General features: G+C 43.5%; 1 protein-coding gene across 1 annotated transcript in view; it reads right to left on the reverse strand.

Moving 5' to 3' along the window:
• LOC145402916 (heparan-alpha-glucosaminide N-acetyltransferase-like) overlaps positions 1 to 13,827 on the reverse strand; it is a 609,963-nt gene that overhangs the window by 371,955 nt on the left and 224,181 nt on the right. Inside the window, exon 5 of the mRNA XM_080274814.1 lies at positions 4,955 to 5,078. Within this exon, the coding sequence (XP_080130940.1) occupies positions 4,955 to 5,078 (124 nt within the window). The remainder of the gene's footprint in view (positions 1 to 4,954; positions 5,079 to 13,827) is intronic.

The raw sequence follows: 13,827 nt of genomic DNA on the forward strand, positions 1-13,827 counted from the left end.
CCTCCACTTCTACGACGGGCGTGTAGCACCCGTCTAGCAGCAAACTCTCACCCCTTTTCTGTCCAACTCTCTAATGCAAGAGTTAACCATTACTCCCAGTCCTTCATTTATACAACAGGTCAACTCTGGAACTGTCTCCCTCTGTCTGTATTTCCTGCTTCCTATGATCTCCAGTCTTTCAAACGCAGTGTGTCAAGGCATCTTGAGATGAATGGATCTTGAATTTGGCTCTCTCTTGTATTTTGTTTTTCTCTTGGAAGGAACGGTTTTGCGGGCTCATTGTCTTTGGTTCCTTCTTCCCCACATAAAAAAAAAAAAAAAAAAAAAAAATTGGGTGAGGAAGGTGAGAAGTGTTAATATTTGGGGTGGAGTTACAAAGGGGTAGACCGAGAAAGACATGGGACGAGATCATTAACCCTTTAACCGTAGGCATTGTTTTGCCCCGACTGGCCTCTCCCGCGGGGTTCCAGCCAAAATGTAAACAAACTTTAAACCTTTATAACTCTGCACAGAATAAGTCTAGAGCGAAAAGTAAGGTACCATTAGAAAGTACTAACCTTCGGCTTTACAATGATGTAGGTTTCATGATTTCGTTGACTATCACTGGATGGGCAGTGCCAATAGAAGTGAATGATCTAAAATCACTATTTTTCGCTCACACACCATTACCAAATGCCAACCTCATTCTGATAATAATACTATAAACATGTATGAACACTGCACATAGAATAAACACCTACTCTGTGTTCACTGAGGCAGGTAAAAGGCACTGTAATTGCCCGCACTTCACTGCCACATCAGCGGTGTTGTAATCACTATTTTTCGCTCACACACCATTACCAAATGCCAACCTCATTCTGATAATAATACTATAAACATATATGAACACTGCACATACGATAAACACCCACTCTGTGTTCACTGAGGCAGGTAAAAGGCACTGTAATTGCCGCACTTCACTGCAACATCAGCGGTGTTGTAATAACTATTTTTCGCTCACACACCATTACCAAATGCCAACCTCATTCTGATAATAATACTATAAACAAATATGAACACTGCACATACGATAAACACCCACTCTGTGTTCACTGAGGCAGGTAAAAGGCACTGTAATTGCCCGCACTTCACTGCCACATCAGCGCTGTTGTCACTCACACAGCTGGACAGATACTGATGCGTGTTTGGTCAGGGGTGGGGTGGGGGGCCCGGGGGGTGGGAGGAGGGAGGTGGGGGTCGGCTGGAGTGAAAGAACTTAATAGCTAGTCTCCCTTGAAACAATTGGCGCACGGAAAAAACGCGCGGTATTCAAAATATTCACAAACATTCGAGAATGACACCCGCGGTTTGGTCCAGTTTTTGCAATGTCATTCTGGGATGACACCCGTGGTTAAAGGGTTAACTGTGACCTCAGGGTTAAGGGACTGAACAGGGAGGCTGCAATGGATCGTGCAGCATGGAGAGCTTCCATTAGGTGATCAAGGCAGACACATGCAAGCATGTTGGAGCCTTTAAAAACAAAAACGAAAACGATATGGATGCTGATGTTATATTCGACTGAACAAATTGTAATACAGTAATCACTCTTATGCTCAGTCTTTACATAATTCTGCACATTAGTATTACAGAAAAAATAATCAAATAATCTCAAAAGCATAGAGGTAGTATACAATGGATATTGCTTTGATCAGCTTTTGTATACACCCAAGTCCAATGCTCACTTAAAGTCACAAACTTCCTCACATTGGTACAGTAGGCCCTTGTTACACAATGAACCAGTGTACAATAAACTGCTTATATGACAATGAAAAAGTTAGGACCTTTTTTCAAAATATGATAGAACTTTTCCTTATACTATGATCATGATCCCATATGATGTCTCACTGGTCAATATACAGTACTATCAATATTTTCATGTATGATCACCCTCATGCATGATCACAGTCATTTGTTTGTTTACAGATGGGCTTTCCACTCATTACTAATGGGTGTGTTTGTGTTAGTGTCAGTATTGGAACAATAGTGTGGTGCTGGAGTTCAAACAGTATGTGAACTGCAATAATGCACAATAACAACCAGTTTAGGTGAGTCGGAAACTTATTTTACTACTCATTTTGGGGGGTAAGCAAGTGAAGTGCACTAAAATGAAGTAGGTGCATTGGAAACTTGTTTTCTATGTTTGCTGGGGGACCCTTGGCCAAAAATTTATTCCAGCTGAACCTATGGTATAACTGACTCCATATATCTATTCTATCTATTGCCAGACGCCTCAATCCCGTTTGGGGTGGCCACAAACAAATCACCTCCACGTCATCCTGTCCCCCGCCATCTCACTGCCCTGTTCCCAACTCACACCCCCCTCTCTCATATACCTCTCCACCCCATCCCTCCATCTCATCCTCGGCCTCCGCCTCCCTCTTCCCCCCTCCACCTCACTCACATACACTCTCTTCGTCAGTCTTTCACCCTCCATCCTCTCCACATGGCCAAACCACCTCAGTGTGTTCCTCATAACACTTCCTATCACATCCACATCCACACCACAACGCTCCTTTATATCCTCATTCGTCAGCCTGTCTCTCCATGTGACTCCACAGGCTCCTCTTAACTCATTTCCACTGCTCTCACTCTTGACTTGTGTCCTTCCAACAACGTCCAAGCTTCACTTCCATACGTTAGAGTTGGTATTACAATACTGTCATGTAGTAACTTTTTCACTTCCATGCTCACTTCCCTGTTTCTTATCACTGCTTTCAAAGAACCAGCAACCTTTCTTCCCTGCTGTACCCTTTCAAGCACTTCACCCTCCAAACCTCCATCCTTACTCATCACACTACCCAAGTACTTGAACGTACTCACAGTTTCCAATTCCTCACCATCCAATCTCGCTATACATTCAGTGACTTCACCTCTCTCAAAGATCATCACTTTACTCTTCCCTACATTCACCTTTAGATTCCGTTTCTTACATACTCTCCCAAACTCATCCACCAAGCCTTGCAGCTCCCCTTCGTCTTCACTCAACAACACAGTATCATCTGCAAACAACAGCACAGGGAGTTTCCAAACACTATCCTCTCTCACCAGGGCCACTCCAACATCCACTACCCTACCTTGTACCTCTTTTATTACCCCATCCATGAACAGATTGAACAACCATGGACACATGACACATCCCTGTTTCAACCCAACCTCCAAAGAGAAAAATTCACTTAGTTCACCATCCACACGCACTGCAGCATCCACACTCTTCACAGCATTCAACAACTTTCCATCTAATCTATATATTCTTAATACTTTCCACAATCCTTGTCTATCCACCCTGTCATATGCTTTCTCCAAATCCATGAAAGCCGCATACAACTTCTTTCCCTTCTCTAGAAACTTTTTCACTAAAGATCTAAGAATGAATATCTGATCTACACAACCTCTTCCCTTCCTAAAGACTCCCTGTTCTTCTCCAACTAATTCCTCTGTTCTTTCTCTAACTCTGTCAATAAGTATCCTACCATACACTTTTCCTATTATACTAAGAAGACAAATGCCCCTACGATTACCACACACTTCTTTTTCCCCTTTTCCTTTGCACAAGGGAATAATTATACCTGACTTCCAATCCTCCAGGACTCTACCTTCCTCCCAGGCCAATCTGCACATTTTCCACATCCATTCTACTACTATCTCTCCCTCATGCTTCAGCATTTCACCACACACTCCATCAATTCCTGGGGCTTTCTCCAATTTAACTTTCTTCAATGCTTCCACAACTTCTATCCTACTGTTTTCTTCCTGTCTTCTCACCTCCCTCCTTCTCCCAGCCATTCCCCAGCCACTTATACTTGCATTACTTCCATCCTCTATGTTCAATAATTCCTTAAAGTGTTCTCTCCATCTGCTCACTTTTTCTTCCTTCTCCACCAATAATCTACCATTTTTATCTTTCACTCCCTTGCTAACCTCACTTCCACCCTGTCTTATTCTCTTCACTTCTTTCCAGAACATTTTCTTACAGTCCCTCTACTTTACACTCAAATTCCTTCCAAATTCCTCATCCACTCTCTTCTTACTCTCTCTTACTAATCTTTTCACCTCTCTCTTTCTTTCTACATATAACTCTCTCTTCCGACTCTCAACTTCTTCCACGCCCCTATTTCTCATCCATTCATTGTATGCTTTCTTCTTTTGTGCCACAGCCTGTCTCACCTCTTCATTCCACCACGCTGTTCCTTGCACCCCCCTCCATCTTCTCTTCCTCCCACACACCACATCACATGCTGCACATATTTCTTCTGTAAATATCCTGCACACACTTTCCACGTCCCCCATCTGCTCCAATTCATATTTGCCCAATCGTTCCTCCACTTCTCTCTTATACTCTGCCTTTTTCTCATCCTCTTGTAACCTTTCCACTCTCCTTATATGCTAGATTGTAATGTGATAGATTATTTTCAAGCGCATCCTCATCGTAAAATGAGGGTGTTCTGCATGTGGCTTGTCAAAAATATGAGGAACAAAACTCAACAGACAAAGACTTGGGGGTTTGCTGAGTTATAGCCACTGCCTTGTAGTTTCTAGGCTCTCCAAATTAAGCTCTGACCAGCCCGTAATAAAGGCTCCCACTCTCCCTTCTAGCATGCTACTTGCTAGTCAAGAAATGTTTCTGAGTAGTACAGTATTCTGCTCCCGTATTATATTTTATTGCTATATTCATGTGCGTATCAGTAAGCCTTTATAAGAAAGATGATGATCATTTATCTCTCACTCACATGATGACACTCACTTGTCATTTTATTTCTGTGATAGAAAGACTCATGAGACCATCTTCAACAGAATTTCATTGCTCTTGCAACTTTCTTTTAGACTGCTACAATTTAAAAATGTTCCCGTCTGACCACTGCTAAACACTATAAAAAGTAGATGGCATGAAATTTCAGCAGAAAATAAACACACTAACCTCTGGGGATTCTTGTGGGTTCATGCAGTACACCTCAATGACTGCAGTCAGGAAGTAACAGATGGCAAAACGCTGCAAAACTCCAAGGATGCGAAATGTTGGCATGTAGTTCTTGCCATTTGTGCTGCGGAAGAACAAGTCTATCAGTATACTGTATATACAGGTGTGAGGTGTGTGTGTATATATATATATATATATATATATATATATATATATATATATATATATATATATATATATATATATATATAAATATATATGTATATAGGCAATCCCCGATTATCGATACCCCTAGATGCGATACCCTGGAATAGTCTATCTATCTATCTACTGCCAGACACCTAAATCCCACAAGAGGTGCCCACAAACAAAAACCTCCATGTTGCCCTGTCCCCTGCCATTTCATTGCCCTGCTCCCAGCTCATACCCCACTTGCTCATATAGCTCTCCACTCCATCCTTCCATCTCATCCTTGGCCTCCCCCTCTCCCCCCCCCCTCCACCTCCCTCACATACACTCTCCTCATCAGTCTCTCACTCTCCATCCTCACCACACATGGCCAAACAACCTCACTGTGTTTCTCCTAACGCTTCCTATCACATCCACATCCACACCACAATGCCCCTTCACTTCCTTATTTGTCAGTCTGTCTCTCCACGTGACTCCACATGCTCCTCTCAAATAACTCATTTCCACTGGTCTCACTCTTGACTTCTGTCCCTCCAACAAGGTCTAAGCCTAACTTCCATATGTCAAAGTTGGTATCACAATACTGTCATGTAATAACTTTTTCACTTCCATGCTCACTTCCCTGTTTCTTATCATTGCCTTCAAGGAACCAGCAACCTTTCTTCCTTGTTGTACCCTTTCAAGCACTTCACCCTCTAAACCTCCATCATTACTCATTACACGACCCAAATACTCAAACGCATTCACATTTTCCATTTCATCCTCCCCCAGCCTCACTGTACATATACTGACTTCACTTCTCTCGAAGACCATCACTTTACTCTTCCCTGCATTCACCTTTAGATTCCGTTTCTTACACACTCTCCCAAACTCGGCTCCCCTTTGTCTTCACTCAACAACACAGTATCATCTGCAAACAACAGTACAAGGAGTTTCCAAACACTGCCCTCTCTCATTAGGATCACTCCAACATCCACTGCCATACCTTGAATCTCTTTTATAACCCCATCCATGTACAGAGCGAACAACCACAGACACATGAGAGCCTTGCTTCAATCCAACCTTCAAAAATAAAAATTCACTCAGTTCACTATCCACACACACTGTAGCCTTAGCACCCTCATACATACTCTTCACAGCCTTCAACAACTTCCCATCTACTCTATATATTCTTAATACTTTCCACAATCCTTGTCTATCCACCCTGTCATGTGCTTTCTCCAAATCCATGAAGGCCGCATACAACTTCTTTCTATCCTCTAGAAACTTTTCCATCAAAGATCTAAGAACGAATATCTGATCTACACAATCTCTTCCTTTCCTGAAACCTCCCTGTTCTTCTCTAATTTCTCTGTTACTTCCCCAACTCTGTCAATAAGTATCCTACCATACACTTTTCCTATTACACCAAGAATACAAATGTCCCTATGATTACCACACACTTCTTTTTCCCCTGTTCCTTTGTACAGGGGAATAATTATACAGTACCTGACTTCCAATCCTCCTGGACTCTATCTTCTTCCCAGGCCAATCTGCATATCTTCCACATCCATTCTACACCTATTTCTCCCGCATGCTTCAGCATTTCACCACACACTCCATCAATTCCTGAGGCTTTCCCCAGTTTAACTTTCTTCATTGCTTCCACAACTTCCATCCTACTGATGGAATAGTGACGGGGTAGAAATACGACCCTACCCCACCTATCGTATGACTACCTCCAGTTTTGTGATGGGTTTTTATTTATTTTTTTTTATGATTTTGATGATATTTTACACTTAAATTTTGTGTTTAGATTGACTTATAAACTGTTTTTAGACTTGGATTAATAGGTTTTAGTCATAAGTGGAATGAACATTGTCATTTGGGGTACGGATTCTCACCCATCAGACGGGGTAAAAAAACTGGACAACTAGGCAACTCAACAAAGACTATTTCGTGTTTGACCAATGAACTGTCATCTAACCTATCATGGAAAAGATAATAATAATTTCTGATAAATATTAATAATTATGAAAGCCTTGGAGAGTGAATATTTCTTGCACTGATGAAAACTGTGACATCGATAATTCATGTGTTTACATTCTGGCTGTTCAAGGAAAAATGCTTTGAAAATACAGAAGAATTTCTAAATAAATGTTATAAAATAAGAGAGAAGAAAATAAAGCAGCTCAGCAATCAGAACAGTAACTAAAAATGACATAAAGAGGGGCCTTTGAACGGGCTATCCCGATCGCATCATCAATCGATAAATCATGTTCGGGCTGTTCAGGGGAAAACGCTTTTAAAATACTGTACATCGGAAATTCTAAATAAATGTTGAGAAATATGAGAGAAGAAAATAAAGGAGCTCAGCAACCAGAACAGTAACAAAAATGACATAAAGAGGGGCCATAGAAAAGGCTATCCTGATCGCCTCATCGATTTCATTCCCCATCAAGAGAATTCCCTGTCAAAACATCAACGATTCTCCACCACAACAATTCGCACCTTGGACAATTCTGCATCATTCATACATTATTATTATTCATAACAGATGTCTGATGGTGGAACTGTATACAAGGCTGCTGCTTCTTCTCTATCAAGTTTGAAAACGAGTCAGAGATCGCATTCTTCAGTGACCTTGGCTGGGTACAAACGAGATGGACACTGGTTTAGGTTTAGGTTAGCTTGTTTTACAGCTGTTAGGCCATTCAGATTGGCTTTAAACTTTTTTCTGACACATTTCGGTGGGTTTAGGACTTGGTTGAGGGAAAAACCCAAGGCTCAAAAACGCATCCCTATACTTTACATGTTAAATCTACCCCGAGATATGATACCCCGCCTAGCAATGGGTTTTTACTTAACCCACTGCATCGTTAAACTGGGGTATGCCTGCATACCCCCTGTGGCGGGGGGGACACAACCTGGCCGCACTATGGGGTGGTACTACTACTCTGCGGCCAGGTTGTGTTAGGAAGAATACTGCCACCGCATTCCAAGCGTGTCGTAAAAGGTGACTAAAAGGGGCAGGGTGAGGGGACTAGGGACCCCCTCCTCTGTTTTTAGTTCTTAAAAAGAGACAGGCCAGAGAAAGGGATGGGGGATGGAGTTATCCCCGTACCCTGAAGATTGGGTCTATGAATGTGCGTGGATGTAGTACGATTGAGGCTAAAAGGGAGGAGATTGGGAGAATGTTTGTGAGAAGAAAGTTGGATGTGTTAGCTTTGAGTGAAACGAAGATGAAAGGGAAGGGGGAATCTATGTTTGGAAGTGTGAATGGAAGATTGTCAGGTGTTGATAGAGGAAGGGCAAGAGAAGGTGTGGCCTTGTTAGTGAGTCCGGAAGTACAGCAATGTGTGATTGAATGGAAGGAGGTGTCATCAAGACTGATGTGGGTGAAAGCGAAATTTGAACGTGAGTTGTGGGTGTTTGTGAGTGCATATGGGCCTGGTAGTGAAAGGGATGAACAAGAGAGGGAGTCTTTCTGGAATGATGTTGATGAGTGTCTGCAGAGTTTTGGAGCGAATGTGAATGTGGTAATGATGGGAGATCTGAATCCTAGAGTGGGAAATGTAGCAGTTGAAGGCGTAGTTGGTATGCATGGTGTGCCTGGAAGAAATGAAAATGGGGAACGAATGATAGCGATGTGTGTTGAGCGAGAGATGGTGATTGGGAATACGCTGTTTGAGAAGAAAGATATTTATAAGTATACATGGGTGAGACAGGAGGGTTGAAGGGTTGTTGATAGAGCCTTGATGGACTATGTGGTTGTGTCTAGGAATGTAATAGGAAGATTGTTGGATGTGAGAGTTCTGAGAGGGGAGGGTGGAGGTATGTCTGACCACTACCTAGTGGAGGGAAAGTTAAGAGTAGGTAAGAGATGGGTGAGAGCTAGGAGGGTTAGGTGTGGCAGGGAGGTTTTGAAAGTGAGTGAGTTGGATAAAAGAGAGAAAAAGATAGAGTATCAGGAGAAATTGAAAGATGAGTGGAACGCAGTGAAAGATCGGGAAAATGGAAGAGTGGAGGAGGAATGGCAGTTGTTCAAGAGTGCTGTGGTGGGGCATGCAGAAGAGGTGTGTGGTGTGAGACGTGTGGGTGGTGGTGCAAGAAAAGGAAGTGAATGGTGGTGCGAGGAAGTAAGTATGGCTGTGGCTGAGAAGAGACGTGCATATGAAGTGTGGCTGCAGAGGAAGGATGAGATGTCATATGAAAGGTATAAGGAAAAGAGGAATAGAGCGAGAAGGGCTGTGCGTGATGCTAAAGTGGCAGCAGATGAGAGGTGGGGTAGGCGGCTGACAGAGAATTTTCAACAGAATAAGAAAATGTTTTGGAAGGAGGTGAAAAGGGTGCGAAAGGGAGAGTCTGGAAAGGAAGAACGAGTAAAAGCAGAGGATGGAAGGATGTTAATTGAGATGGATGCAGTAAGGAAGAGATGGGCAGAGTATTTTGAAAGATTGTTAAATGTAGAGGAGGAAAGGGTGGCTGAGATTGTGGCGGATGGAAGGGTGCAAGGAATAAATGTGTTGGGAGAGTTGAATGATTCTTTGATCACGAAGGAGGAAGTGGAGAAGGCAGTAAAGGAGATGAAAACAGGGAAAGCTGCAGGTATGGATGGGTGTGCTGTGGAATGCCTGAAGAGTGGTGGAGTGACTATTGTTGACTGGTTAGTAAGATTGTTGAATGTGTGCTTTGAGAAAGGTATGGTGCCAGTTGACTGGGCAAGTGCTTGTGTGGTCCCGTTGTATAAAGGCAAGGGTGATAAGTATGAATGTACTAGCTTTAGGGGTATAAGTCTGTTGAGTGTTGTAGGTAAGGTGTATGGTAGAGTGTTAATTATGAGGGATAGAGAGGGTACAGAGGGAGTGATTAGTGATGAGCAGTGTGGCTTTAGGAGAGGGAGGGGATGCGTTGATCAGGTGTTTGCTGTGAGACAAGTGTGTGAAAAGTATTTAGCGAAAGGCAAGGATGTGTTTTGGGCATTTATGGATTTAGAGAAAGTGTATGATAGAATTGATAGGGAGGCTTTGTGGACTGTTTTAAGATTGTATGGACTTGATGGTAGGTTACTAAAAGGGGTGAAAAGTTTTTATGTAAATAGTAGAGCATGTGTAAGAGTGGGAAATGCTGTGAGTGATTGGTTTCCCGTGAGAGTGGGGCTGCGACAGGGATGTGTGATGTCGCCTTGGTTGTTTAATATTTACATGGATGGTGTTGTAAGGGAGGTGAATGCAAGAGTTTTAGGTGGTCTGAGTCTGGTAAATGTTGATGGAGGAGAGTGGAATCTGAAGCAGCTGCTGTTTGCAGATGATACTGCACTGGTGACTGATTCAGAGGAGAGATTGAGACAGTTGGTAGAGGAGTTTGGAAGAGTGTGTGAAAGGAGGAAATTGAAAGTAAATGAGAATAAGAGTAAAGTGATGAAGTGTACGAGGTTGATAGATGGTAGGGGGATGAATATAGTTTTGAATGGTGAGTTGCTTGAGGAGGTAGATTGTTTTAAATATCTAGGGTCACATGTTGCTGTGGATGGAAGAATAGATGCAGAAGTGAAGTTTAGAATAAATGAAGTAGGAAAGGTGCTGGGAGGAATGAAAAAAGTGTTTAAATGTCGTTCGCTTAGAATGGATGTAAAGAGAAGGCTGTATGAGGGTGTTGTGGTACCGACTGCATTATATGGGGCTGAAACATGGAATATGGGTGTAGCAGAGAGGAAAAGTTTGAATGTAATGGAGATGAGATGTCTGAGGAGTATGTGTGGAGTAACGCGCATGGATCGAGTGTGAAATGATGAAGTGCGAAGGAGAACTGGAGTTGTTCGGGAGATGGCTGATAGAGTTGAGCAGAGGGTGTTGCAATGGTTTGGGCATATGGAGAGAATGGATAATGAGCGATTGGTGAAAAAGATAACTAGATCTGATGTGAGAGGTGTAAGGCTGAGAGGAAGACCACGAATAGGATGGATGGACAGTGTGAAGAGAGCGCTGGATGCGAGAGGGATGTCTGTTGAGCAAGGAAGAGTGGCTGTGCGTGACAGAAATAAATGGAGAGAAGTTGTGAATGAATAAGTGATGACGCAGCCCTGAGGGGATATTCTCCCGCATTTGGTCGGAGCAGCTAGTCAGGTCAGGTGCGGGTAAGGGGATGGGTCTGTTATGATGTGGCAGGGGTAAACCAGTTCTGCTGTCGGGCCCTGCTGCGGATGTCACTGATTGCATTGCGCAGTTGACCCTTGTGCGGTGTGGTGCGGTGAGGATCTGTCCGTTCTCCCCTTTGGGGCTAAGATGCGAATGAATGTGTTTGAATGGATGAGTAAATGGAGAGTGAGACGTCCTGTCTCGGCTACCTCCCTTTCCTTGGGAGAAGCAGCCTAGGTATATAGATAGATAGATAGATGCCTGCATACAGTGCACCCCATACAATGCAAACTCACAAGGTGCGAATCACCTACAATGCAAGGTCAATGCAGAAAATGCTTATTTTTATCAAATGTGAAATCTGCGAATAAAACTTCCCAATGTGAATTGGCTGTATGATTCCATGGCAAAAATGGACTTCCGTCCATTACTACGTGTGTCGGGCTGGACAATGCGAGTCAGTCACAAGAAGGCAGGTGGTTTGCAATCAGCCAGATTCATAATGGTGGGTGGCTGGCCAGCTATCTGCATGCCATCTACTGACATTACTGGGTAAACAGACACTTCTCCTCCATACTGCCACAAGAACACATGTTGTACTTCACATCCTGTGATCCATTTTAGAATCATATGTACCCACTTGTTCATCAAGGTCCCAGCTGTTGACTTTGAAGGCTTTATAGCACCTACAGGAGACCTCAGCTGTGACAGTGAGAGTGACAATGGGGCGCCCCGCCCCGCAGGGTAAGAGTAGACACCCCGAGACTCAGATACCCACCCCCCTCCCTTTTTAACAAGCCCAGAAGTCACTTAAATAAAGGTACATAGTGTAGTAGTAGTAGTTGTTCCCTAGGAAGTCTGGCCGAACAGCCCTGAGTCCCTTGGGAAGGCCATGGCCAAGACCGGGCTTTCCCACAGAGTTCTCAAAGAGTGTATGTTGTGTTGTTGGCGTAGGTGATTGTGTGCAATACAGTCTTCCATAATGTGCTTAATAGTATGGGGTGCTGTGATGCATCCTGGACAGGCATCAGCGATGGAGTCATCCAGCCTCTTCTGGTAGCTTAAGGGGCTGGATGGTGCCCACATCTCAGCCTGGCCAGGTGGACCCTGTCCTCATGAGGAAGATAGGATTCAGAAGGGTGGATGTCAGGAGGCTGTGCATGCAGCTGTGTATTGTCTTTAAGTGATTGAATGGAGGGGCGAGTGATCTAGGTGTGGATATGCTTCTGGAAGCTGGTCTGAGGTGGGCGAGGGGGGAGAGATGACAGTATTTGTGTATGGTATCATGTGCTGGGTGTTGTTTTGATGTTCCTCGGTGTGGGTGGATGTGCTCCCATGAACTGTAGTGGATGTTGTGGGTTTGTGGGGGCTGCAGCAGGAAACTGGGTGCCTCTCATGTCTAGGTGATCCTTGACTTTGAGGACTTTGGTTTCTTGATGTAGGTGGTCTGTGAGTGTAGTAGCTGTGCAGCCTGTGATTATTTTTAGGGTCTTGTTCTGTATGGTCTGTAGAGTGTTGTAGTGTGTTTTGGTCAGGTTAGAAGCCCAGGCAGGGCTTGCATAATTCATCACTGAACGTATGTATTGTTTGTATACTGTGGTGGTGGTTTCTTTGTTATGTGCAAATGTTGTATGGGCAAGTGACCTCAAAGCACTGAGTCTTGGTGTTATTTTATTTTTAATGATTGTGATGTGTTGTTTAAATGACATAGATGTATTGTATGTTACACCAAGGATTTTGGGTGTGTGTGTGTGTGGTAGGGGAGTGTTGTTTATGGTGAGGTGTGGGATGTGACTATGTTCTGCTGTCCAGTTTGTGAGAAGAGTCACTGTAGATTTGGCTGGGGCTATTTTGAGCCTGTTTGTGGTGAACCATTCGTGTAGTGTGTTGAGGTAAGGTTGAATGATGTGTGCAGCTGTGTTTGCATTTTGGTGTGTACATGTAAGTGTTATATCATCTGCATAGGAAGTTATGTGTATCTGTGGTGTGTGGGGTGTGGGTACATCGTGCATGTATAGATTAACGAGTGTCGGGGACAAAACAGATCCTTGGGGGACACTGTTTGTGAAGTTTCTGATGTTAGAAGACTGACCGGCAAATGTTACGTGTGCACATCTGCCTGCTAAGTAGTTTGCCAGCCATCTTTTTGTGTTATTGTGCATGTTTGTGTTGAGAGTTTTGTTTGTGAGGCTGTGGCGGGGGATGGCATCAAAAGCTTTGCTAATGTCTAGTGTGACTAGGAGTGTTCTGTGTGGTGGCCAAGCTGAATTTATGCCATCAAAAACTCTCTGTGTAAGGTCTGTAAGAAGGGTGTTTGTGGAGTGTAGTGGCCTAAAGCCATGTTGTGACTGGGCTAGGGGAATGTGAGGTGTGACTAGTTGTAGTATCAGTCGTTCAGTGACTTTAGAGGGGGTGCAGAGGAGTGTGATGGGGCGATGTGAGAAGGGTAACGTGGGGTCTTTGTTGGATTTAGGGATAGTGATGATATTGCAATGCTTCCAGATGTTGGGTATTATGTTGTGTGAGTAGCTGTAGTTTGATATGTTGGTGAGTGCTTGTATTAACCCG

Source organism: Coenobita brevimanus, chromosome 59 (genome assembly GCF_032717465.1).
Source record: "Coenobita brevimanus isolate Jiangsu-jjx chromosome 59, ASM3271746v2, whole genome shotgun sequence".
Taxonomy (NCBI): Eukaryota; Metazoa; Arthropoda; class Malacostraca; order Decapoda; family Coenobitidae; genus Coenobita; species Coenobita brevimanus.